Here is a 27,542-nt window from a genome sequence, read left to right as displayed (position 1 = left end):
GGGCAGGCTGCCGGTACCAGAATTCAGGTAAGAAAGCGCCCCTCCTACCCGGCTTCTGAGCAAGTCCCCACACGACTTGTGCTCTTTCTGTATTTCGTGTTTTCATTTCGCCTTAATTCAGAAATCATTGTTGCTTTCAGGCAAATTATGCCCCATCATGAATTTGTATTTTCCCTCTCATGTTTCCTTGTCTGCAAGTCATTCATTCTTCCAAAAAAAATCGCCAAATTTACCTTTAACACAAATCTCTATGGTAAGAAGTTTCTCGATGACTTGATAGTGCCAAAGAAATTTTTGTTTCTATGTGGCTTTTCATTAATGCTTCATTACCGTTCCTCATCTGAGTGATTTAGGCGCATCAAAATAAAATTTGCAAGAAATATTTGGACTACCTGAGTCACATGCCAAGAAATAATCAATTTAGTAAAAGAATAGAAGGTTAATGTTACCAAATGTCAACTAGCACAGCTTTTAAACTGCTATATTGGCAAGATTTAAGTAGTTTTGTTTTTTTTTCTCTAAAGGAATTTGAGTGCTTGCTCACCTTTTAAATAAATAATTTTACCGTACAGGGGTGTATAAGAAACTCCTCACTGGGAGACATTTTTCTTTCAGACCTCCTTGTATTCTGTCTGCTATCGAATCCACAATATGATGTCCAGATTCTGCATAAATAATGGTGGCCAAGAAATATGTTTTTATACTTTATATACCCAGCGTCTGTCCCAAGCCCTAGAATCCGGACTGGGTGGGGGAGAGGGCACGCTGATGTACTGTAAAACCCGCACCACGGATAAAACCATGGGCAGGCACTCGAGAGGCGGGTAGCGGCGGGAGGAAACATCGGGCGAGGGGCAGCTCCGGGGGGGTCCCGGCAGCGCCCCCGCGGGGAGCGACCCCGGCCCGGGCCGCGGCGGAGGGAGGCGCAGGTGCGCGCTGTCGCCAGCAGGTGTCGCGCTGCGCCGCGGGCCCCAGGCCGCCGAGCGGAGCCAGGGCAGCGCCGGCCCCGGGCCCGGATATTCGTCTATTTATACCCGCCGTGTGACCGGGGGAGCGCCCCGGCCCGCATCACTTTTTCCACTCGCCCCGTTACAAGTTTATGTCTTGCTTTTCTTGGGAAGCCCGCGGAGGAAACGGGGAGATGCTGGGTTTGATCCCGGCCTCCTCCCCGTGCGCTCCCCCCAGCCTCCACCCAGCCCTGCTAAAGGTTTCTGCGGTTCCTGCCTGACCACAGGCGGCGAATCTTCTGATATTTCTGCTCACAGCTTACCTGGAGCAGGGCCAGCGCTTCTTAATATAGACGGAGGCACGATCGTCTGGTAAAAATGTTCTGCCTGTGCAGATCTGTTTTCAATTTTCTTTTCCAAACAGAAGGATGTACTGCAAAGCAGCAAGCTTTCTAACTGACACATAAGCCTCAGGGACAGGCTTTTTTTAAGTTTTGGCACATAACGAAACTTTTACTGTAAAATTGCATCATGTAATGCAATTTTCACAAATCTCATCTCAATTTATAATCACTTAGGAATAAAATTATGATCAGCAGTAGGTAAAACGATATGCTCAAGCAATGCTGGTGCACTATACGAAAATAGGGCTGGGCTGAACAGGGCTGAATGTGCACAGAGTCAATACAAAAGAGAGAATGCAAAAAAGACAGCACAACACATAACAAGTGAAGACAAAGGGAGGCTTGATTTGAATTTTTTTAATGCCCTTTATCTTTCTTTTAAATATAAACATATGTCTATACACTTTCCATGAAAATTGCATCAAACATCCATCTACCTGACTTGCTTTGCCCTTGCACTGCTGACTGAAAACACGTATTTAGTTTTAAGATGTGAATCACAAAACCATAAATATCATGATACCTAAACCAGTGTAACAATAAATACAGGGTACAGCTAAGTGTATTGGCTCCTAATACAAGTTTCACAACATTCTGGGCATTCCTGAAAAACAACAAGGTAAGTAACATTCTAAAAATACCCCGAGAACAGATATTTTTTACCAATACATGATTGGAGTCTGATGTCTTTCTGAAGAATACAGACTCGCATCATTTCAAAGGAAAACCACATCATTTCACCTTGGGAAGAGGGAAACTTACCTCCACTCTGCCTTGTTATGCAGGAATGAGTTACACTGGTCTGGAAGGTTGCTGTCATTCGACATAGATTCCAGGATTGAAATGATCTGCTTGAAAGATGGCCTTCTCTGAAGACAAAACCAAAACACAGCATTTGCATTCATATACAAGTGCTACTGTGTAAAATTTTTTGCAGGAATTTTTCAGTTGAAAGACTGCAAGCAATAGAAATGGGGATGCTGCTTTGTGAACACAGCATCCTACAAGAGGACTGTAAATTTGTAAATTGTTTTTGGGGGTTTTTTTTGTTCTTTCCATTGAAGAAAAGGTAAGTTTTGAAACAGTCGCATAAGCCAGTAGGACTCAAGCCTTAGCTTAGTCTCACATATTTACCAGTAAAACCTTTTGGTACCCAGCATGAGCATTAAACAACATTAGTAGCATCAATAACCATCAAGATTCTTAATTATAAATAAGAGTTTTCTTCAAGCTAAGAAGGAAAATACTGCCAAAAAGAGAAGGCTGGACCCATTAGCAACTGATAATTAGACAGATGGCCTTTTACATGTAGTAACCCAAACTCTTTAATGCGTGAACGAGTTATTCAGCTGTCCCTCAAAAATGAGTTTCTGGCTGCAGTTCCCCTCTTGCAGAGAAGAACAGACTTTCCAGAAAAACCTCTCACATGGGTATCTCAGGTGCAGCTGCAGAAGAAGTGAAGACTGAGACTACCTGAGGATGCCACACCTGGCAGCCAAGCTCATATCAGCAGTGCCTGTGCTCTTCTGTCCTGGGTTCATTTACTGAGCTTTCTGTTCCTGGGCTCTCCATCCAGCACCCACTGTGCTCACAAGTCACAGAGAGCAGTTAAAACTTCCCTGTATTTCCTGCTTTCCCCTTAACCCCAAAAGGAAGCTATGAAGTAGGATAATAACCGAAAACTGAAAAAGCCACACTTAAATGTGTTTCTTGAAAGAGCGCTGACTCTGTTAGTCTGTTTGACAGACCCAGACAAGGTTGAGACAAAAGGTTGAAACAAAATGTAGATACATAATAAGGGGATGATGCACATTCTCTCTCTACTGCGCCTGTAATTATACCATTTCTGCTAAAATTACAGATGCCGCAATTAAAACGTGCATTTTAATTTGGGAGCACAAAAACAATTAGGAACAATGCTGAGGTGTCTCTCCCAGGAAGATCCAAGTGATTTCCACATTATAAAAGAAAGACAATTTCTTTATTTTAAATGTCAAACAGCATGAAAAAGTGTCAAATGCATAACAAAAAAAAAAAAAAGACAAGCTCTCTTATACTGTAATGCTGCACTATTTGGCTGTAACTGGAGGCTTTGTCTGTCTTTTTTTGTCCATCTCCATGATTTCAGGCAATGGGCAGTTGGATGAGCTATGCAGATTTTCTCTGCGACAGAGAGCACTTGCTCCAGGCACCGTCTGCTCATGCGGGCTGGCCCCAGCGCAGCGCCCGCGGGCACAGCTGGCGGCAGGGCCCGGTGCGGCAGCATGTCACTTGCACTGGTGGACGCCCACCAGAGACCCTCTGCATTTACACAGGGGTCTGGGGGAGGCAGCACTCATCCTCCTACATGCTGCTGGACCTGCCGCGGCTGAGCAGGCCCTCTGAACATGGTCTAGAAGAGCACAGACCTCCCTGCTCAGGGAGCGCCACACTTGGTGCTATGGAACACAACAGTCATCACTGCCACCAACTGCAACAGTCTGGTGCAGTTTTGGGAAAGAGAACCTTCCAGGAACCCTCACATCCCTCTTGTTGCTACAGCTGCACCTCTTACAACTGTGAACTGTTGAGGGGATTCAAGAGCCTCTCAAATGGCGAGGAAGGTACCAGACCGGAGATCGTGGCTTCCCACTGATACATGAAGTTACTGCTGCTACGGACTGGCAGGTGCGTGATGTGCCTGTACTAAATTAATTCCTAATTATCAAGAAGAAATGAGGGACAAACATGCCCAGGGCTGCACTAATTACAATATTTTATGGTTTATTTAGAATTCTTTTACAAAACACTTCCATGAGTTTTGCTTGCTCCTTGTTTCTCAGGGATATACTGGAAAGCAGAGGGCAGGGCTGACAGTAACTGGAGTGGAGATAACGACAGAGAACAGAGCTTTTACAAAGGGTGGGTGAAAACATCAACTGAGTGATTTGGGAGGAGTAGCAACACGTGCTCTTTGGGTCCTATATGACAGGCAAAGGAGCTGTTGAGCTGCGCAACTAGAGCTGGAACAAATGCAGAGTCACACAGCACTGGCACAGCCTGTACAGCTCTGGCTGCGCAGTTGCTGTGAACGGCCACCAGCTTCCCTGCCAGCTTTGTAGCTGCCAGGTTTACAGGTACCAGCTTTCCTTGGAGGTGAAGCAGACAGGAAGACACAAGCCTACACTGCCATGTGGGTTTTGTTGGGTTCTTCCCCCTAGGCAAAGATAATTTCAGATGTAATAAAAGCGCTCTGTGTGCAGACTGACACCTTGGTTAAAACTGTCAAGAAGTGACTATTGAAACTGCGAGCCCAAGCTGAGAAGCTTTTCTTAAAAAAAAGTCTTATTTTCAGTGGATGACAGCTTAGCACTTTCTAGAAAGTCATCCCAAGTAATTCCTTAAAATATCAAGGCATGAGTCGCCTTTGAAAATTGTTTCCCTTTATATCTGTGATGTCTCATGCAAAAATCTTTAAAATATATGTCCGTCTAGAAATTATTCTGGCTAATGTTTTCACTGTCTCCTTCCACTCAGTATTTGTTACTAAACAGGTCTGCATAAAAACAGGATATTTAATCCATGTGGCTTTCCTTTCTTGCTAGTTCTTTCTTCCCAGTTTTCTGATTTCTGCTAAAATATTCAGTAATTTATAAACTTCTTTAATGTTAAAGTGGTAATAAAGTGAAGGAACAGATGGAATGAGAAAGAACCACTCACCTCTGTTTCAAAAGCAAGTATCCCTAGTAGACAAAGGCATCACTGATGAGCAACCTTGTTTGTACAATTATCTGGTACCCAAGCAAAAGCAGCTTGTTTGGTAGGGATTTTAAGTAGTAAATTAAGATAGTTACCGCAGAGACTGTTCTTCAATAATTACTGACTTAAAATAATTAGTAACTAACATTTTTAGTAAAATGCTTTGAACTCACTAGGGACTGTTTCAACTAGCACAGTTTAAACTGCATAAAGACTACCATTATGGATGTCACGTGTAGCAATGCACTACGGACATTTTTCTCAACATACAAATAAATTCTTAAGAATTCAAAGCCAAGTTAACAACTGTCCATTCCCATGAGGAAACTACAGGGTTAGCAGTGTCTGACACTCCAGCTGCTCTGCAGCAGCTCTGCAAGTGTATTCCTCCTGATTTTCTACAGCTAATCCTGGCGAATAGGCAATGTTACACAGAGCAGTATTCGAGAGGAGTGTGCTCCACCTTTTGGCTCACGCAGGCCACACAGCCTTTTATCAAGGCATTTTGAGAGCTCTAGGTAGTGGTCCTTCCCCAACACGTGACTGAATAAATCAGTCACATGCCCAAACTGTGACCAGAGATCACTCCAGTTCAGTCATGTGAACAATGCATTTATAATTGCCTAACAGAAGAGAAGCTGCACGAAAAAAGTAGCAAAGAGCAGCCTGTTGGAAAAACCTAACACGAGATTCACTCTTTGCACACACCAGAGATGCCTCTGGGAACAACGCTGCCAGGAACCAGCCCAGACCCAGGGGAACTGCTCACACAGACAGAACTCAGCCTGATGCAGATCCCTCCCTCTCCTTGAAAAACAGCAACAGCCTTCTGGACATGTGTATATGTGGCTAAAGCAAGCCAGGGAGAGAGCTGATCTAGTATGTCCTGCAATTACAGAAGCAAAGCTCCAATAATTCTTATTCTGTGGCGTTTGGTAGTGATGCCGATACTCGGAAGTAGTTATCAAAAATATGTAGTTACAACTACTGGAAAGCGCTCTTCAGTAATTACCAACCTAGAACTTTAACAGTTTATTTGTAGATTCAAAGACTCAAAGCATTTTTCTTTCTCTCTGCCCCCTTCTGTGGAGAGGATAAAGAGGGAAGTATTAGGGGAATGGCATTTAAATGGGTGTTCATGTGGAAACCATACGCTGATGATGGATCTCAGGCTTCCAGATCCATTCTGTAGGAAAACAACTCCTTGCTTAAAAAAAAGAAACCAAGAAGGGAAAATCTCCCTTCTCATATTGTTCTTCCTAAGACTACTCTGGTGGTAACAAGTTCTAGCTTTAGAGCACCTAAGCAGTAGAATTTGCCTTGGGATTAATCTTAGTCTCTCTGAAGTAGTACCTAACTTTCTTCTGAGTTTAAAGGAACAAAGTTCTTGCTGGTGCCTTGACTTGGGAAAAAGAGTATCATTTCCTTTCCTTACCTACCCCTCCCTCCCTCTCTCAAATACCTTCATAGGCAAATGGATGCTAATACTTGGTAATAAAGCTTGCATGCCCACAGGCTCTTCCCAGCCAGCTTTATGTACAACAGGATAGTAGCAGAGTCAATTTAAAGAAGGTAAACTCTCAATCTGCAAAAGCTTTTACTAAGTAAACACTGTCTTTCATGCCTTTTTAGTTCATTATCGTAGGGGCAAATAAACAGTGACAATGGTTTGGCTCTTTAACTTATATTTTTACTCTGTTTTCATGGTTAAACAGTATATTACAGTGCTTCTATTATTATATTATTACAGCATAATCATTATAAAGCTCATCATTCAAAGTCCTAAGGGAAACTATTAGGAAAGGTTTAACATTAATTTATAATGTGTTGCTCCTGTTCCTATGCACATTCTACAGATTAATTTATTCTTTACATGTTTTCAACATAGGGAAGGCATCAAAGTTAGACCTTGAAATAGGTATTTAATATGTGATACTTACATACATCTGAGAAAGATTAACTATTAACTACTGAAAGAAAACGGAAAAGAACAAATTTTCACTTGCTTCAGAATGGCTACATTCTTGCCGTCTCACCCTACTTACAGGCTTGGTCTTGAGTCATCTGGTAACTTAACAGCATCATAACTTTTGATTCAAAGGGAAAGAGATATATTTAGGTATAAATATGTAAACACATTAAAAAAAAGACAGCCTCAGCTATCTTTGTGAAGAAATGTGTCTACTAGCATGCAGCAATGGCATTAGCTGGGACTCATTCCCCAAAGAAACACGAACACATTAGCAAAACAAGACAGGGGCCAGCGGTGCAGAAATCAAACACAAATTAGATTACCTTTGAATCAGCATCCCAACATTGGTGCATCAGTTCTGCAAAACTTCTGGGACAGCTGCTTGGAATGGTTAATCTCTAAAGGAGAGAGAATGTACCAGTTATTGGAAGCATTTCCCTTCAGGTTGCTACTAATAGATTTCCTAGAAAGGCAATGCAATTAAAAGAAGTAAAACACACTCTTCCTTCTTATAATGCAATATAAAAACTGAGGACTGACATACTAAAAAGAAAAATCAAAATTATTAACACTAGCAAGACGTACAAATTAATCAATAGACCTATAAAGAAGGAATGGAACAAATGCACAAATGAAGTTGCTTAAGAAAGCTTGGAGACAAGGAAGTGAAAATGAGGCAAACAACTTTGAAAATAAAAAGTAATAGTTTGTGGAGGTTACTGCATTGTATTCCAAGATGCTCATCAAGATAATGTACAGCCTGCCTTAATTCCTTTTTCCTACACAGATGATCCAGCTGTACAGTACTATAATCACTTTTGATATAGCAAATGGCTGAAATATAGATTACATTAAGTAAGTTAAGGAGAGTTAAGTGAAGCTCTGCATGACACAAGAGACATTTCATGAGCCTGTGGTCAGAAGGATTAATGAGGACATGCAGACCTCAGAGAGTACGCACAGAGCACAGTGAACTCGTATAAATATTTCCTGATGACTGAAGAAAAGGAGTTGCTAGTTACAGCCACGACCACTAACTACAGAGAACTAGTTTGAAGTTTGTTTGGTTTCCTTTGCTGAGAGTTTTAAACCACGAAAAGAATCACTCGGTCTTAGAGGACTTCCAGTTTAAAGACTCTGCCTCCATGTTGGAAAGCCTAAAAGTAATTCCATTATCCTCTACGCACACCCGGATACCGAAGCCTCTCCAGTTGAGATTTAATGTGCATCCCAACAACGTTACACACATAAGGAGATGACTCTGCCCTCGCTAAGGCAGTTAACTGACTTCAGATGTTTCATCCTAAATTAAAAAAATATGTCGATAAAACACAGTTCCTCAGTGAAAATGGGTCCAAATATAAGAGGGGTCAAGCTGGAAAAAGTGTTCCCCATCCTGTAACAGGTGAGTACCAGATATTACGGTCCTGTTCAGACCAACCTGCCAGGAAGACCCTTTGATCTGTCTTACTCTTGGCATTTCAGAAGCAAAGCAGAGCAATTTTTGTCAAATTGTACCATTATATTAATGCAATATGACCTACAAAGCCTTACAAGACACAATAGCCAAAGTAAGAGTTAAAAAATTCTGCTTGCACAAGCATTTGAACACCACGAAAATTGGAAACACGAGATATAGTGCCAGGGGACTGCAGGAGTATGGTTATTAAAATAATGTAATACCTTAAGGTGCAAAGCTTTCTGTGCAAGAAATACAAAGAAATTTGTACAATGCATAAACAAATTGTACTGATGCTTGATCTCTGGTTGAGTCATTAGCCTAAAAATACACTGGCTAGTCTTGCTACAATATTTGTCCGTAACCCTCACTGTTCCAGGAGGTGAAAAATCAGTTGCAATCATGGTTTACATGTGTCTCACTTGTGCAGAATGTCATGTCATGTAATACAGAGGCAGCAGGTTCCAAAAGTGTTGTATTATAATAAAGATGACGTTTCTCAGTAGTAATTAATTATGAGATCACTCCTAGCATAATCTGAACTCTCTTATTTTTATTTTCTGGATTTAAAAAATATATATAATTATACAGAAACTCTACTAGAATAAAAACAACACTGTGAAATTATGTCAAGAGTTGAAAAAGACCCATACAGAATCATTAAAATCCACTTCATTTGCTGGCCCCAGGCTTTGCAAAGGGAGACTTTTCAGCCTACGCAATTACGCTTTGGCCTCAGTCCTACACTGATTTTAACAAGAGACTTTCAGAGCAAAAAATGAAGGACTGGCTCAACAGCAATTCAATTCGGTTGTGAACTGGAACCACGCAACACCATTGATGTCAACAGATTGAACTGAGAGCAGAACCTGACCTTCACACTTGCTTTGGGACATGGGAACTGTGAAGAAAAGTAGCACAAGCTGACTTTTACCAGGCTTATGCTGGGCATGTTCCCAAAGTCATGGCCAGAAAAAATAAAAACTATGTAAGCAAGTGTTAATGCCCTCTAAGCTCCCTGGCATCCTTCCAAAGAAGATGGCAGCAACAGGCTAGCGGTACCCGTCAGTACCAGGCATTTCTCCTCTGAAAATGTCAGCCCTTAGGTTTCTTCGGCCATGAGTAAAATAGTCATCATATCCATATTTTGTTCATGCTGTATTTTACACAGTTCCTTGCTCTGGAAAACTGTAGAGAAACATGTGTTGTACGCTCTGACATCTTTCAGCATGTGACTACATCTCTTCCCACCGTTCCCAATGCCACTCTGTACCCCTTACGTAAATGCATGTGGCAGACACAGGGAAGAAATGCTTTTGATGGAAAGCATTTTCGTTCCTCCTTCAAAATGATGTATGAGCCTTCTCCTAAACTAGAAGAGTCTCTTTGTGCTTCCTGCTCTGATAAACACTGTAGAAGACCACTTCCATGATCTTTATGCTGTTAGCGTAGCATTTCCAACTGATCAGTTTACCCCAGTAGCACTCACTGGAATTGATCCAGTCCTCAAACAGGAAAAAAAAAAAAAAAAAAAAAAAGAGAGATGGGAAAAAAAACACCAATAAAAATATTAAACTAAGAGGAGGAAACCCAACTCCTCTGTTTAACTCTGAAGCATTTTGAGAAACAGTTTATGTAGAATAATAGGAATCTGTACTGTACAGCCACTGCCTCGCCATTGTAATGTTTCCCAAGCTTCCGCTGTGTCTAGATAGAGGAGGTTTCATCTTTGTGGAGGATTTCCATGCTTGTCTGTGTGTGGTACAGTCACAACTTTAAATGTTTTTTAAATGTAGCTACTGTCTTTGATATCAGGGGACTATGTGTTCAGATATACGCTCACATATCCAACTAACTGAAAGCCTCAATTTGCGAGAAGAAGAAAAGCGAGGCTGGGGACACTGTACAAACGGTGTTTACACCACTGAAGTGCTTTTGAAATGGAAAGACTCTGCATGAGGAGGCTTGCAGCTATGCCACAGCCTTGCCGATACCAGTGAGGAGCTCATCTTCAATGTAGTGTTGAACGTAGGTGGCAAAACTGTAATTTCTCTCTTTTTTTAAAACTATTTTTTCTTCTTTTATTTTTGAAATTTTCATCTAAGCGGCAGTTTCTTGTACTATAGTGACTCCTGCTGGGAGAGTTAAGTTGAAGTAGCTGAAGGTCTCTTACAGATATATCAACTCCCGGCCAGTAAAAAGATGTCCTAAACGCAGGAGATGGAGTTAAACTGTTCCCCTACCTTGGACGCAATGGCTTCTTTCATCACTAAGAACAAACCCCTAGGTTTTACAATTGAGACTGAGAAACTAGTACAGTACTTGTACAATTTTTGATCTACAGCATCACGACGTGAAGCTGCAACAATTAGATGTAAAGGGTCCATTCATGAGGAATAACATCACTTTGACCCTTTGTGTTAGCTCCTACTGCTAATCTTTCCATACGCGTGAACTTACTTTCAATTTGAAGAAGATGAAAAAGTCTTTTGCAAAACCCCAATACTGTTTTCTGATCTATGTACCTGAATGTAGAAACGTAGTCTTACCTCGTTTTTTTCCACTACAAGCCAAGCTACTTGTAATCCTTCCAAGCCTTTAAAAGGGACCTCCCTTGTTAGCATCTCCCAGAGAACCTGGAACAGAAAAAAAGAAAAGAATTTTTATTTCTGTACTTTGTATTTTAAATACATTATTAAACCTTGATACAGCCCTATTCTCTATCCAATTATCAGGCAACCAGTTTCCATTTGCAGGAACGCGGACCAGTGTTTGTGTGCAAGATCCTCTCACTAAATTAATTTGAATGTTTCTGCTTTATCCTCTACAGAAAAGCCCAGATGAAAAACTGGGTTGTGTGGGGTCTAATGCCTGCAATTTTGCTTTTTCCTTTCTTTGTACACTATAAAGTTCACACTGGCCATCGACATTTGGGAAGACAGTGAACTCCTCCTCTCCTTCTCAGCCCCAACCAGACATACCTTTGTTTGTAGTCATTTTGCATTTGATAATATTTCTTATGATTGAAACTAGTGCTTCTCAGTAGTCAGAATATGATCCAAAAGGTATTTTGCTCCTATGATATGCTACAAAAATATTAAATATATTTTTTCAAGCAAAATTATAATAATTTACCTCCAAGAATGTAATTATGTTAAACTAAACAATATACAGCATATAGAAAACTACTTTGTTCTCCTTGATATCTTATAGATGTACTGTCCTTAGATATAGAAAGATCTCCTGCATACTTACAGCATTTTGGTAACACAATACCCAAGAATCTAAGCTACTCTGGATAAAAGAGTTTGGCATTCCCAAAAGGCTTCAAGTCAATGAATCCAACTAATTTTTCTGCCATTGGGACTACACATGGGAGTTCAACCAAATTACCAGGCACTTTGTATCTTCACTTGTATACGTCTCTTTTTTTTCCCTTTTTATTTATTTTTTTTTCAAATCAGAACCTTCATATAAGTATCTTGTTCCAAATATATACATACAAACATTTTTTTCTGCTCATATCCCAAGCATGTAAACAAAAAAAAAATACATAATCTATCTAGGACCTGACCAAATGCATTAAGAACCTTATGCAAGTCTCCGTATCCTTACTATTTGAGTTAATACCCAGGCTTGTTCCAGCCACATCACTTTGAATTTATTCTGGCCAGCTATGAAGGCAATTAAAAAGAAAATGTGAGAATATTGGCAGATGCTGCTCAAGCAGAAAAAATGCACTGAAGCAGAGTTGGGCCTTTAATCAAGTGAACGGGGTACTCCATCATCAGACCTATTTGAATAATTCTGCTTGACTCAGAAGAGTGATTAGTAAAGGTAAGGGTATCTTGGAAAAATAAGTAAAAGGCAGTTTTCATGAGAATAAGACATATATGGAGAAAGCTATCATAGAGGTATTGAACTGTCCTGTTTGCCTCAACACATTCCTTTTAGAACTGAAAAAAAAGGCACCTCAATTTGTAATTCCAATTATCACCTCTCTAGTGGTAGAGAATGAAATTTAACTGTAAGAAAAAGAAATAATATGGCAGTCCCATGTACTTCAGACAAAAAAAGCAGTGTACAAAACAGCTCGTTTAAAACAAAAGCCCCTGTACCGAATCAAACATGCAGTCGAGCAGCCTTGCAGAACCACCTCCTCTGTACAGCTGTTCCGGGAAAGCACGGGAAAGAAACTCAAGTTTGCACTTCAGACAGAGGAGTATCTAAATACATCTTGCAAGTAAAGAACACAATGAAGTATTTGTTAAATGTCTCCAAGAGCTTTGAGCATGAAGACTCTACGGCTCTGCTACTTTTCTTTCAGAAGACTGTAAATTGTAAGGGTTGTCTTGTTTCATTCATGCACATAAGTTTGTACAGAACATTTTGCACTGAATTCCTTTATCATGACACCTTTAGTGTTTATTTCCACTGCCTGTGCAGATCACTGCCTTCCTAAACCAACAGTGCCAGCTTAAGACACTTCAAGATTGCACATAGTTCAAGAGAAAAACACCAGTCTGACACAATATGAAGACTTCTTAATTCTTTGTCTTTCACTAATAACAGAAGGAAGTAAAAGATACAAAAGTGGGATGTCAGAAACTCTTGTCTTTATTTACACAGGTTTAGATGATGTTCTAATAACAAAGCAAATTTCATGTTCAGGCCAATGGTGTACATAAAGCCTTTCCTTCCAATGTTGACATGTTTCTATCTTCAGTTTTATAGGAGCTTCAACCACATCTCACAGATTAGCTACCCTGAATCATCAGCTAAGGTGAATGATTGCATTATCAGTCTTTTTAAAAGCAGCAAATGCCTATCCTCTGCATTCCCTGTCCCAGGGTCATTCAACAGCAGAAAATGCACCTCAACCTGACACAGCCCGGCCTCTTTCTTGCAAGATACACTCTGTTCATTTTCAGAACTGGCTCCCCAGCTCACCTCATATGGAAATCAATCTATCTACCGTTTCTGGTGTAACTTAATTGATCCTGACATGGTTCACTTCCTCTGCCATCTCTAATGGTGAGGACCACCTGCTTTCCTGATCCCATCACATCTCTGTGATGACAGACAGCAGGTGCTCACAGAGAAACAGCCAAGCTAGACATAGTGACAGAAGACAAAGCAAGAGCATTTAATGTAGTGGTTTGTAAACTGTGGACCCTGAAGATGTCAGGCTCTCCTTTGCACACAGAGAAACAGAAAGGAAAGACAAACGTATGAATGTTCATCCTACACATGAAGCTGAGTAATAACTATACGGTTTTCAGAAAAACCTCACACACTCCTGTCAGCTCAGCTGTGCGTTTTGATCCTTATCCTCTCAACCATGTGACAACAACCAAAAGGAAACCAAACCAAACCAAAACCAACAAAACCCCCACATCTCCACCCCAGTGCAAAGCCATCAAAGATTTAAAGTGCCATATAATACAAGGAACATCCAAATGAGTAATGTGAGAAAAAGCAACAATCTGAACACCTTCACCAAAAAAAGCGCAATTTTTTCTCTTGGTAGGAAAGAGTTCACAGATGAGGGTCAGGAGATACAATGAGCACAAGTACAGCACGAGCAGAAAGTGTGGAACTCAGAGGTACTGCCCTTAGGCTAGAAAATTAGGTCAGTCTTCTCTACATTGATCCAAGTGGAAGTTAAAGATCTCATAATTCTTTTCAAAAAGAGCAAGGGATAACCCCTGGAGCTGGCCAACATTCCCTCTATAAATAACATATGTTCTCATAGCTAAAGCAATGCATGAACTATTGCTAGGAGCACAACAGCTGCCACATTTAAGGGCAGTCTCTATGCTACCTATAGTCAGTTAATGGCTTTACTTTTTTTGTTCTTGCAAGTGTTAAAATAATTCAGCTACATCACATAAGCTTTCTGTGATTAAACACATTTATACTGATATGCAAACACACACTGCAGTGCTCTATAAACAATTTTGCCAGGATAACATATTATGAGCATATATCTTCATGATTTCAAGACAGTTTTTAGAGTGAACATTATTATGGCACATACCCTTTCATATCTGGAAAAGGAGCAAGGAGTTGCTATTGAGCAACACATATAATGACATGCAAGTTAATTTCTGAGTTGATCACTTGTAACACTTGGTGTCTGTTGCTTAGAGTATGGACTTGGAAATTGATTAGAAAAGAGAATCACAGCATAGCTGAAGGAAAGAGCAAGATCTGTCTTTGTGTTGTAATCTCCAAGACCATTTAGCTTTCACATTTCATGCCAGTATTATAAATTATTTACTATGTATCTCAAAGAGTATATATGGACCTGTTTAACTATCCAGGAAGAGCAGGACAAAATAATCTGAATGTTAGTTATAAACATGTATGCAACACTTCACAAAGAGGAAAATTCATTTCAGCTGCGGAACAACTCAGATCTATAAGGTTGCATAAAGACACTGACACTTAACAAAAAAAAAAGCTTTCACACATCTTAAGCAGAATATTAAAAAGCACAGGCCGGTTTGTAGAAAGAAAAGTCAGTAAAAAAAAATAGCAGAAAAGAAATTAAAGAAAATCATGGGGAAGGCAACAAATATTGCAAACAGAGGATCTATTCCTAGCATCTTACTAGTTTACATTTGAAAGGATTCTGTTCCTTGTTAAGCTGACTTTAACTGAGGAAAAGCAGATTTGTCTCTCTGGCACAAAAACTGCTGGCAAGTGTTCTACTTTGAAAAGGGATTCTTTAAATTTTGTTTTTATAAATGATAATCATTTGAAGAGACAAAAATACCCTTTTTTGTTTTCAGTCTCCTAGCTAATTCTTTGATAGTCTAACACTTATTATAGGGAGATTCCAACTGTCAGTGTAATATTCAGACAACTTCTTGCTCGTGTAACCTCATTATGTCAGTAATTTCTTCAACAGAGAACACAGGCCACTGCCATTCTTCATTTTGACCCCTGTATCTCCTCTGAAAATGATGGTGTTCCAAGACTGGAGTTATAAAAAGATGAATTCATTCCTAGATGCTAATAAATTCATAAGCTTCTACCCACAGTAGAACACATTAGTTCAAAAACAATATTAAAAAATGTGAGTCAAATATTATTAGGCATACTGAAGTAGCACTATATGCCTGTAACCACGTTAAAATATTCTAGTAACACTGAACAGTTTTCATATGGAGGGTAGTTGAGTTTTACCTCCAAGCACAGAACTGTCAAAGGAGCTCTACTTTTTGGACTAGTAAAAATAAACTATGTGCAAAATACTGTTCCCAAGACTCTGGTAACACTTGACATGATAGGATATTAAACAATTCCTTACCTTTTCCCACTTCTAGAACATTACTTAAAGTCATTTCACACCAGGATAACTATGTGAGCAGTCTGAGCTGTAAGACCATGTTTGGAATTTCTCCTCTAAAATTTTTGCTTTGTTTTGAAACTGGAATGTTTCCCTTCAGTGGATAATATGTGATTGCTTCCAGTAACAGTTTACATTAACATTTACATTTGTTAGCTTATGTTCTCTTACTGTTTGTGAGCTAGTTCAGTTAAGCAAGCAAGGGTTTTCAATCTGCCAATACAGGCTTCTTCTCCCTCCTTGCAAACCTTCAACCTTTCATTTTCAAGCAATGCTACATCATCTCTCGTAATTTTTTTCCACTATAAACAACTGTTTGGCAAAAATTTTAGTGCTAGCTTAAAACCACAGGGCCTCCCTCACATTTATCTCCTCCTTCAAAGAGAAAGAGGCAACACTTGATAGGTACTAAAACAATTCCTCATTCTGCCACCCATTGTTGAATCCAAAGCCAAAAATGGCTAATAGATACATAAGCATGGCAAGTACAACCCCACTTCCCTTCCTTTTTCCCCCAACGTATTCATTACTGTTCTCTGTCAGAGAAAGGCTATGGGGTGAGGCACACAATTGGTCTGACCAGTAGCGCTATTTCTAGCCTATTTTGTATTGCAGGGCAAAATCAAATTAGAGTTTAACTGTGGACAGAGTGAAATAATTCACATTACTGTACCTGCAAACCTGACATTCAGATGAACTGTAACTGATAGTTCCCTCTCCTAAAAATGGCAAAGCCATGCTGGCTTTTTCTGTATTTTTAGATGGGGCCTTTACTTCTACAAGAGGTACAGTCTCCATTCTCATGGCTAATGATAGCAGGGTCTTTTAAACAATTAAGCATGGAGCAGTGGCTTACTTTGTAATATAAAATCAGTGACACTCCATTTTATGGAAAGTGGAATCCTAATCAGTTCATCCTGTTATACACTTACTGCAACTCAACCTTCTTCTCTTCTGTTTCACTAAAAAAACACAAGCAGAGATTCATGACGCAAATTGTTTAGTGGCTCCTGCAAACCTTTAGACACATGCTGAATACTTTTGGTAAAGCAGGTGCTTCCCACGCTGGCATGCTGCTAATCTAACCAGATCAGGATCTTACTAAACATGCAAAACACTGTTCTCCCTCACATATTCAAGCATGTAATTATAAATTATGGGTCATTCTTGAAAGAGTGATATTTTTTGTTGTCCTTGTTTAGAAATGTCATTCTTGCATCACATAAATTCTGTCACACTAGAGATCTGCTACTACACGTAGAGAAATGAGAGGCACTCACCACTCCATACGAGTATGTGTCACATGTTTCAGACACTGGGAGACTTTGGATAACTTCTGGGGCCATCCATGGAAAAGTGCCCACTAATGACATGTGTGTTGTATGGGAGTGGAACCTTGAGGCACCAAAATCACAGATCTGGTAAAAATAAATTAAAAAAATCCCAGGTATTAAGAGTATCAATCTCATTCATTAGGCATCAAAACATCAAGTCAAGCAGCAGCATCACTCTATAAATAGTTAAAGTGTTCATACCTTTAACACACCATCAGCAGCTATAACAACTGAAAATGAAAAAACAACAGGTTACAAGAATGCTACTAAAAGTAAACACAATACATTTCCACCACAAAAGACTTTGCTTTTTATAAAAAAAAATGACCCTACGGTGAGCCAACACCTGAACATGCATACATGCACAACTGTCATGGTTTCTTTGAGAAGCTTTAGAGAACATCTGCTGAATACTTGCAAACATCCGAACAAACACAAAACTTCTCAGGCCTTACTGAGTTCAAAGACAGCAACACAACTATAACTAACATACAGATAAACTCCAGTCTCCCCTATGTAGTTAGGCTTAACAAGAAGCTCTCTGAAAGATTCATTAATAAAAGGTGAAAACTTACAACAGAAGTGAGAACTGGCCTTTTCTTGACTATTATCTCTCTGTGTGCATTATTAAAATCTGTGCCCCTCCTATCCCACTACTAGTAGGGAAAGTTTCAGTTAAAAGGCAGTTTTCAGCAAATTTCATAAATGGTCATCAACTGCCAAGCACAGACTAACCAGTGCAGCTCCACGCTGAGTGCATTTTACTCAAAAGCACAAATTATCTGTCAAACCTCAAAACAGGCCACAGTAAAGAGAAGATTTTCAGATAAGAAATAATAGGCCTCTTCCGGTCTATTGTGTTTGGTGTCTGCCAGCCTTTCCTGGTACTCAATCTTTCCAAATAGAAAAAGGAAGTGAGGAGTGTCCAGGCAATGTCTGACAGCTGATAAGATGGGTACATTCACAGTAAGCAAGACAAAACTTAAAAAAATCCCTCTGCAGTGCTCTGAATGGTGCCAGGGACTGACCAAGCCCAGACAGGCTCAGGATGGAGAGGAGGCAAGAGGCTCTTCTGTGCCTCAATGAGTGCAGCTTGATGACAACCAAGGCATTAGTTCCACTTGTTCACAAAGGTCAGGTACATATTTAAATGCCACATTAACGGGTAACAGCAAACGCAGAGCATTTCAGTGTTTTGCTACTTTACCATTCCTGGACTTCAGATCCCTGTGGATTACTTTGACTGGAGCTTCCATGTGTAAATAGTGCATTCCTACACAAAACAAGGGAACAATCTAGTTAGTCAGGCTGAGCATGGCCATCCTGTACCAGCAGTCGTGTTTTCTGGTTCCCATTAATTGTACTCAGTACGAATTGGCACACCTGTATGCCATATTGACATGCTGCAGGAGAAGTAAAGCTTCCCATAACCTACTTCATGTAAAAAACACTACGCACACCTCGTGTATCTCTCAGAGCATTTATATGGATATGTTAATGCTTTTTAATGTAATATTTAGTTATTTTCTCTAAGGTGTTTTCTACATAGGGAAGCCAAGATATGAATTTACTGTTCGTTCATTAGTCCACACTAATTTTTGTGTGGTCACAGAGAACACAAACGATGAAACAGCTTATTCTGCATTATTACATGAAGAATTTCAATATGTTTGCTGAGAATAAGCCCTTAGCTTCCTTAAATGTCCCAATTTAAATCAAATGTAAGGATAATTATGCACTTTACCTCATAATTACTCTACATCAACAAAATTATCCTCTAGCGACTTGGGGGCAAACCAGAAGTAAAGCTGGCTCACAGAAGCCATTTTCACTCCAGAAAATATTTTGGATTCAAAATAACCAAGAAACATATGAAAAAGCACAGTGAATGGCGTTTGCTTTCTTCATGTTTGGGGGTTTGGTTTTGGGTTTTTTTACAATCTGAATAAAGAAGTATAGGAAGGCTTTTCTGACTTCATAGGGAAAGCATCTTCAGCTGTACACTTTGCTGGCTGTGTTGGACAGTAATGCAATCGCTCGTCTCGCTTACCTTTAGCTATGTCAGTTGCCCATGTCATTATATGATCCATATCCATCTCTTCACTTTTGTTACTATTAATGTAATCAAACAGTGAGCCAGCAGAAGCATACTCTATTAAAAAACAACAACAAACAAAATCATATGACATTTTAAAAATTGCACCTAAATTGAAAGGTCTAATGGAAACATTGCCAGTTCGAGAAAGCAGTCAACCTCTAGCTTAACTACAAAGAATGGGGGTTCAGCAGCTACTATTATTAGTAGTGCAGTAGGAGAATGGTAGTTTGTTCTGAATTATCTCAATACAGAGATAGTCTACTAAGGGTAAAAGAAAAGGCAAAATCCTATATAACAACAGGCATTAAAATGAAAAGGCATTAGAAAGGTCTGCCATTGTGAAAGCTCAGGCAAACAGTTCAAGCTCCAGAGTAAAAAGTTCTGGAAGCTCCTTGTTCAGGATCAACAGATCTTTTTCTTAACTTCTCTCAACTACACCTACAGAAATCCACAGCAGGATTATATGGGTACAAAGGCTTTTTTGGTCCGTTGGTGTTTGCAAGCATGGTAGATGGAAACCAGCCTGACTGTCAGAGCTCGCAGGGCTGAGAGCTGGAATAACAGGCTTGTTACACTTAGACGCTTTAAGTTTGAAACGGGAGACAACCGAAACCTCCATAGCACCACTTTTATATAGCTTGAAATTCTTGCATATTTAAATAGCGAATGTGCCGTTCCTGATCGGATCTGCAGTTAATGCATGAGTTTGGTGGTATTAGATCCTTCCTATTTTTTCCAAAGACAGAGGATATTCCCCACTGGTGAGCAGTACTCCATCTAAATGATGCCCCATAACAATGGATATTTTTTTTTTAAAGTAAAACCAAATGTTAAATATAGGACGTACTATTAGGAAGAAAGGCTTTGCAAATAGAAAGGGAAATGAAAGTTTTCTTTTCCTATTTCCTCATGAAGAAACAGAGAAGGAGATGAAATCACTTGTACATGAAAAAATCGAAGGATGAAACTAGAGGTCTAACCCTAAGTAAACAGGTCAGAATTCCATGTGCTGCAGGTCATGTTTGCCAGTCTAAAGCCTGTAGCTCCTCTGCTTAGTATTTATTAAATAAGTTTTATGTTTATTTAGCATCCATTCGTGTTTCACTGAAAACACAACAGGAAGTCTGTGTGTTGAAGCAGCTGACACATTTTCTTACACCTGGTTGCTGAGACAGAGGGGGCACACGGCACCCAGCATTGCCCAAGCAGCACAGAGACCAGGGGGGTGCAAGGAGCAATGCCAGGCCTTTTGTCCCCCTCTCCCAAGGCTATTCAACATGCTGGGCGGGCAGAATTTACAACCTACTTGCAAGATTCTCAAAATCTTCATACCTAAGATGGCAAACCAGTTGGTATGCAATTGAAATGCTTAATTTCAGATATTTCAAAGCAGCCACAAAATCATTCCCTCTAAGACTACATCAAATTATCTGAATTGTTGCTAATAATAATATTAATCAATTAATGATAAATGAGAGGCCAAATGCATAAAAAATAAACATTGCTCCTCATCAAGGAAATCAAAACCACTGGGAGATTGCTGCGTGGAGAAGGAAACTCTGGGACACGACTGAATCTGCAGCCTAGAACATGGTAGGCTGTATCAAGAAGATTCCAGTGCTAAATGAAAGGGAAAAGAGAAAACAGGAAGTGCCTTGAAAGCAAATGCTCAAGTGGCAAGTTAGTTTTGGATCATGACTGCAGGACCTCCTGCTGAAAGAAGCCTCTGCAGGAGACAGAAGTGTAGCTTCTGATGTCATTGAAAGAGAAGTAAGCTGCTGACCTGCACATTTCCTCAATTAAAACATAAGCTTTTTTTAACCATGATGTCATCATCTGTCTCATAAATGGATTCCTCAGGAATAGGTTGGCTGCACGCTCTGCATGCCTTTACAATGCATAATGTGATCAACCAGGTCAGCGACAACTCGGCTCCCTGAGCCCTTTGCCACCTTGTGTGAATGGAGGCAAGGAAGCTGCCACCAAAAAAGCTCCATGCTTTAGTATTTCTTCTACATATTTATTGTGGCACAGGTTTTTGCTAGGAGCTTATGGATATGGAAGTCATGTCACGAGGATAATTTTCTGTCAATAATGGAAAAGAGGCATTTGCTTTAGAAAGAAAAGCTCGGAATGACTTGACCCAGCCTGTGATGGGTTGTGGGATACACTGTACTTTTCTGTGCATATGAGGGGCACAAGCTCCATGAACTTTTTGGGAGGAGGCAGCTGTCGTCAGAAAACAGATCTGTAAGGTAGACATCAAGACTGCTGTTGGCAGAGACAGCCAGTGACCTGTAGAATGATGTGATCAGTGTCAGCAGCTTGCGGGCAGGACAATTGGCTGTAACACTGACAAACATCCCAGCAGGGAAGCGTTTTCACTGCAGACACAGCCTTTCTCAGAGAACTCTTTGACAGTCCCATATACGACATTATGTGCAGCTAATGCTCGGTACATGCCAGTGCCTGGCTGAATGCCCTCATCTCCATCACTCTAAAGAAACATTACTTTCTCAAGATTTCTTCTTGTTTGGGATTTTCCCTCATAAGAAATGGATCTCTGCCTAAACACAGGATTAAGTCTGCAACACTGAAGGCCATCCAGAAGATCACACAGTGAAAATCCCTCTAAAAGATATTTCAAGTGCAATTAACATTTCTTTTCTCAGTAGCCATTCTCTCATTTGAAAATGATGTGGGGAAACGGAGCCTTGCGTCCCTTCCAACCCATGGAACTCCAGCCTCCTTGGAAGTTGCAGAGAAAACTAATGCAGTTTGTTTAAAAAAGCATTTTTAATTTTTTTTTTTTAGCCAGGGTGGAATTGGAGCTCCCAAAATAACAAGCATAATCTCTTTCTCACAGATGGTTAAAAGAGTCCCCATTCCCAATGACATAACAAACTACTTCAGCTGCTGTCTGTCCTGTGACTGGCAAGCAGGTCAAATGTCCTCTGAACGCTGACCTTTTGTGACATCAAACTGAGGACTTTCTGAGCAGATGTCATCCTGAGCTGTTGATTACACATCTCCTTTGTCACTCTGCTTGCTGGTTTACACTTATTACAGTTATGTTACAAATTATATTAAAACTACATTACTTGATTTATTAGCTTTCTATTGTTTTTATTGCTTCAGGACGGTATTGGAGCTCCCGTCTCTATGCTATCACCAGTGCATTCTCCAAGTGGTGCAGACTGTAGTCACCCCCATAGACCTCTGGAGCAGTGGTTGCAACACCGTGACCTCCAGCAGGCTGATACTCCTGTACATACAGCTCCCCATGCTCTGCACAGTGCTGTACCTCAGGGGAGCTCCCACTAGACTACAGTGCCATCTACTGTGATCATCAGACGTCTAAGAGACAGGTAGAAATAACTGAATTTTCACAGGTTCTGTCCACTGTCTGAGACCCAATAAAAACCTAAACAGCAGTGTTTTAACTGGTATTAGACTGTGCCATATGCAAATACTACTCTTCTTACTACTCTTCTTTCAAGTCTTTCAGCCATGCCAAAACATACCTTCTAATCCACACTTTCACGGTTTTTACCTCTCCAAACATTGTTTGAGTAGATTGTAGATTACTTTGGGTTTATTTTCTACTACTATCTTACCTTACCTAGTTTCTCCCATACAGGAATGGAAGAAATTGCATTATCTGTAATGTAATTTTATGTCTGAATCAGCTCCCAAGATAAGGGAAGGGGTGATAGAAAACAAAAACACAAACCCAACTTCTGCATAACGCTAGGAATGCCAGAACGAATGAAACCTAGGTTCCAGTAAATAAAGGGGGGTGTCTTATGGTGTCTAATAAACCCTTGACTCTATTTCAAGCTCCGCCCATGTCTGGGAAGTTCCCAATGCAGATTCTCCTATTTTCAACAGAGGCAGAATTCACAGTGCACCTTTGCTCTGAGCTGACTCTCTGTGCTATCTCTGTGCCTTCCCTCTTCACAGAACTTGCCAGAACTTCATATCATGAAAACCTCTGCTTCTGTTGCACGTCAGCTAAAATGGAAAAGCAATTCATAGAACAGAGTGAAAGCTTCTATTTAAAGGAGTGCTGAGTTTGTGCACTGGGAACACCCCAGGCTCCAGCTACCTCTGTGCTGCCACCAGCTACGGTCCCAGCCTGGTTCCCACCTCCAGCACTCCCACTGACATTGAGGAAGGTTCAAACAGGCCAGAACAATCAGAAAAACACAGACACTGGGTAAAAGTAATAGCTTGTAACACTAGAGCTTTACAGAATCGAGACAAAGGTCAGACAAAAATCCTTACCTGTAACTATGCCATAATTTGGAGGTTCAATGACAGCTCCGTAGAACTGAATTATGTTTTTGTGACTGAGCACACTGAGTATTTCTGCCTGTTGAAAACAAACAAACAAGTGAAACTGTTAAGAACGGGGCATCTACTACAGTAGTTTATTTTATACCCAAGCAGGTATACACAGATATATATAACATAAACACACAGGTATCTAGGAAAGACTGTCCACAAATGCTTCACATTTGAAAACCTCATGAAGGATTTTGGCACATTAATGCTTGGTATGTTTGGGGAGGAAAAAGGAAGAAAAAAAATCAGACTGTTCTTTCATGGCCAAGGCATAGATGTAGAAGCTAAGTGTTTGGAAAAACTGAAGTCCTTGGAAAACTTTGTTCAAAGAAAGCTCCGGGATTTTTGGCAGAGTTGCAGCAGTCCTGTCCAGAATTTGTGTTTATGCACAAAGTACTATGGGTTCAGCGAGTCCAGCACTTCAGGCTGTTGGAGCATATCGTGCACACACAGCTTCATCCAATGTTTACTGGAAACATGGAGTTTCCAGGCATGCGCCGCAGAGTCTGATTGAATACGCGCAGCAAGAGTGCTTGAGATTGGCAAATAAACCAGTTCCAGTACAGCTGCAGAGCAGGCTGCAGATGTTTGGAAGTTCTGGGTAAGTATATAAAAAATTCAAATTCCACTTGAACGATGCTTCTTGGTTTGAGAAAGAGACTGCAAGAAAATGAGAACGTATACACAGAAATTAAGACATATCGTTCCTGTTTTTGACAGAAAATATGGTCAGATGTCTCCCTTCAAGGTCTCTCAACAGTGTTGCCTCTGTAGTGTACTGAAATAAATACTCAAGAAATTTTAGACACGTTTTTACGCAAAATTACATATTATGCAAATACAGATATATACTATTATATATTTTTCTCTACTTTAAGATTTTGAGATTGCGTTAACTCTGTACCAGTCAAGAGCACCTAACAAGAGCAAAATCACAGTTAATTCCTCTGAACTTATCAAAAGTACCTGATCTGACAGATCCCTTCTTAAACCCCTTGACTGGCTGTAGGAGCATTGCTGTTTACCTGCAGGTGGGTCTTCCCACATTTGCTTAGATAGTTGCCAATGAAATTATTTTGTGGCTTTGTAGATTCACTGAAAACAGGAAGACTGTAGCAGCTGTGATGCAGAAAACCATGGTACATCAGCTAGTGCTACTGTAATAAATGTACAGACAGAGCAAGAGCAAAACAGTATGTTTTATAGCTGACACCATGACATGTGCGTAACTGCATGATTACAGATAAAGGCATCAGATGGCTCAATTTTTTGCTGTTGTTGTTTAAAACCTTTTCTGAGTAACTTCAACACAGTTTTGAATTAAGACCTTTATCTTTAGCTAATGCACCAACATTTACACATCTTCAATTAAATCTTTACCTATAACTTTGAACTTGGGTTGCACTAGCTCTTCATGCTGCTCAGCCTGCTCAGCAAGGGAAACAGCGTAACCATGAGGAGAGTCATCTTTTTTCACAATACCAGAAAATTAATGTTTTAAATGTATGCTGTTTTCAGCATATTGTACTGCAGACCGACTCACCTACGATTCCGCAACATATTTTAAGCAAATATGGGAAGACTCACCTGCAGATAAACAGCAATGTTCCTACAGCCAGTCAAATGATCTGAGGAGGGATCTGTCAGATCAGCAAGGGATCTGTCAGCTGAAGGAGCTCTGCCCTGCAGCTGCAGCCCCAGCAGCCTCCCAGGGCAGGGGACTCCACTGCCCATTTCACCTGCTGCACCCCCCAACCTTCCATCTGCATGGGCTAGAAAACCCAAGATCCTTACACTTCAAAAAGTTCTGTATTGTGTTTTTATGTTCTTTATGAAATATTAAATGGGGGAATGTCCTCTAATTCCTATCAGCATTATTGCCAGATAACCGGGAGACCTAATACTCCTTGACTGCCTACCTGAATATTGTTAGAAATGAGACAGGAATTCCAGACCGCAAACATAGACAAACTATCTAGACTGTCTTGTCTTGGACACCTTGGTCAGGAGGAGCAGAATAAAACTATCTTCCGCACAGTGCTTAAAACCCCACATCTTCAAAGCATTGTGCGCACCACCTGCTGGTGTTCACAACCCATGGACCTCAACAGAACTAAATTGGCTGGTCTCGCATTAAATTTTCCCATGGCATAATATACTTAGGCCATGGCTACAGAAGTACTACTAGATGAATCTTGTTAGAGAATTACTAAAAATGCCACATGATGAACACATCCAAGTGCCACAGCACCTCCCTATTGTACTGCAGCAATGTGCAGAACCAGTGGACAACAGGGGAGGCTGCGCTGCGGCCACACCACCAGCACAGCCCAGGCCACCAACCACACAGCACTACCATGAAATGGGCAACAAGCAAGATAGGAGCACTGGGCCAAGAGTCCTTCACTGCCGCAGGCATGCTGACACACAGCTTTTTCTGTTTGCAGGGTCAAAAACCATTATTTTCTAAGATTATCTTATTTACAGTATATAGCACACTAAGATCACACTCCAGGAATATGAAGAAATGCTGTGTTGACCATGGCTAATACCATCCTCACATTAATGTTAATACTCTAAGCTGGGATTCAGCAGACACCAAAGCAAGCTTCCATCTAAGAATAAGGAAAGGCACCTACTAATTGCCCACAGACATCCCGAATTAATAACTGGGGGGAAAAAATTGCCAGCATTTCCTAAGGACCATTACTTCCAAAAGAAATCCTTTCTAAACACTTTTAATCATTCTACTGTTGTTAGAACTAGTGATTCCAGACTACTCCTTTCATGTTTTGTTCTTTTCAGTTGCTGTAGATCAGCTGTGAACTCTATTAGCCAATTTAAAGACACTTATTCCTTACAGTGAGAACCAGATGCAAGTCAATCCACATTTCAATCTTTGAAGCTTTTGTACTTTTTTTTTTTTGACAAGAAGGTGCCATATTTCAATGAAAGACCAACTTTCAGATGGCAAATTACAAAGCAGTGCTTAAAGACTGGTATTTCAAAGATCTCTTAGGCACTTACAAGAATATTTAGAATCACCTTTAAGCATCAAACTCACACTTAAATGCAAAATGGTTAAATGCTTGGAAGAAAATCCTGTCATGCATCTGTCTGCCTAAAGGCCACTGAAGAAGCCAGCCCTCTCTGGCTTGGGCATGACACACTCACTTCCCTCGGTACAGCTGTTATCCACCTTATGCAACTTAAATGAGCACCAATTTCCTTCCTAAAGCCATGGTGATGACAAACAACAAGTCTTCAGTTATTTCATTAGATTACTTTTTTGTGTGAAAGACAGATTTTATTTTTTTTTAAATGTCAGATTGAAGCAGAACTGGAAGGAGCTCAGCTGAAAGAAAAGCACAACCCAAACACGTAAATACAAATTCCTTGAACATAACACAGAGACATAGTCAGACACACAAGGTGACTGCAGTGGAGTTGAAAATTATGCTTAGTCTCATGACAAGCTTAGTCACAGCCTAGTACTGATCATCAAACCACGCTAAAACCATTCACCCTGTACTTATGCCACAGGTATGGGTGAAATTCTGTACCTCTCTCAAGTCCTGCTGAAGGGAATTACAGACTAGATGCTGTTTCTTGAAGGCAAAGGGATTCAGAAGTTTAAACAAACCTAATCCACATAATTAAACCACTCTCAGGAAATCTAAGGTCAGAGCAAATTACACTAAAGCATGTTAATTTAATTCTCACTGGCTCCCGTAGCATTACTGTAAATCTAACCCAATTCATAAGACAAATACAGTATAAGACTTAGGAATGCAGGTAGTTCCTCAGTGTACAAACTAATTGTGTCTTATGAACCATGGGCTAGATCACAGTGCCTAATGGCTGTGATATTTTTATGCTTGTTTAA

The 27,542-nt window shown here is 40.3% G+C and overlaps 1 protein-coding gene across 7 annotated transcripts in view; it reads right to left on the bottom strand.

Annotated features, from left to right (window-relative positions):
• MAP3K20 (mitogen-activated protein kinase kinase kinase 20) overlaps window positions 1–27,542 on the bottom strand; it is a 99,542-nt gene that overhangs the window by 46,354 nt on the left and 25,646 nt on the right. For all 7 annotated transcript variants that reach the window (XR_010473680.1, XR_010473681.1, XM_065068791.1 and 4 more), the window contains exons 3-10: window positions 23,597–23,684; window positions 19,262–19,363; window positions 18,419–18,484; window positions 17,413–17,441; window positions 17,158–17,295; window positions 11,070–11,156; window positions 7,385–7,459; window positions 2,114–2,220 (exon numbers count right to left, since the gene is read on the bottom strand). Coding sequence is in view for 5 of the 7 variants with exons in the window: in XM_065068791.1 (XP_064924863.1) it covers window positions 2,114–2,220; window positions 7,385–7,459; window positions 11,070–11,156; window positions 17,158–17,295; window positions 17,413–17,441; window positions 18,419–18,484; window positions 19,262–19,363; window positions 23,597–23,684 (692 nt within the window). In the remaining 2 variants the exon portion in view is untranslated. The remainder of the gene's footprint in view (window positions 1–2,113; window positions 2,221–7,384; window positions 7,460–11,069; window positions 11,157–17,157; window positions 17,296–17,412; window positions 17,442–18,418; window positions 18,485–19,261; window positions 19,364–23,596; window positions 23,685–27,542) is intronic.

This window comes from Columba livia, chromosome 7 (assembly GCF_036013475.1).
Source record: "Columba livia isolate bColLiv1 breed racing homer chromosome 7, bColLiv1.pat.W.v2, whole genome shotgun sequence".
Classification (NCBI taxonomy): Eukaryota; Metazoa; Chordata; class Aves; order Columbiformes; family Columbidae; genus Columba; species Columba livia.
The sequence above is the reverse complement of the archived record's forward strand: the minus strand, read 5'-3'. Positions and strand labels throughout refer to the sequence as shown.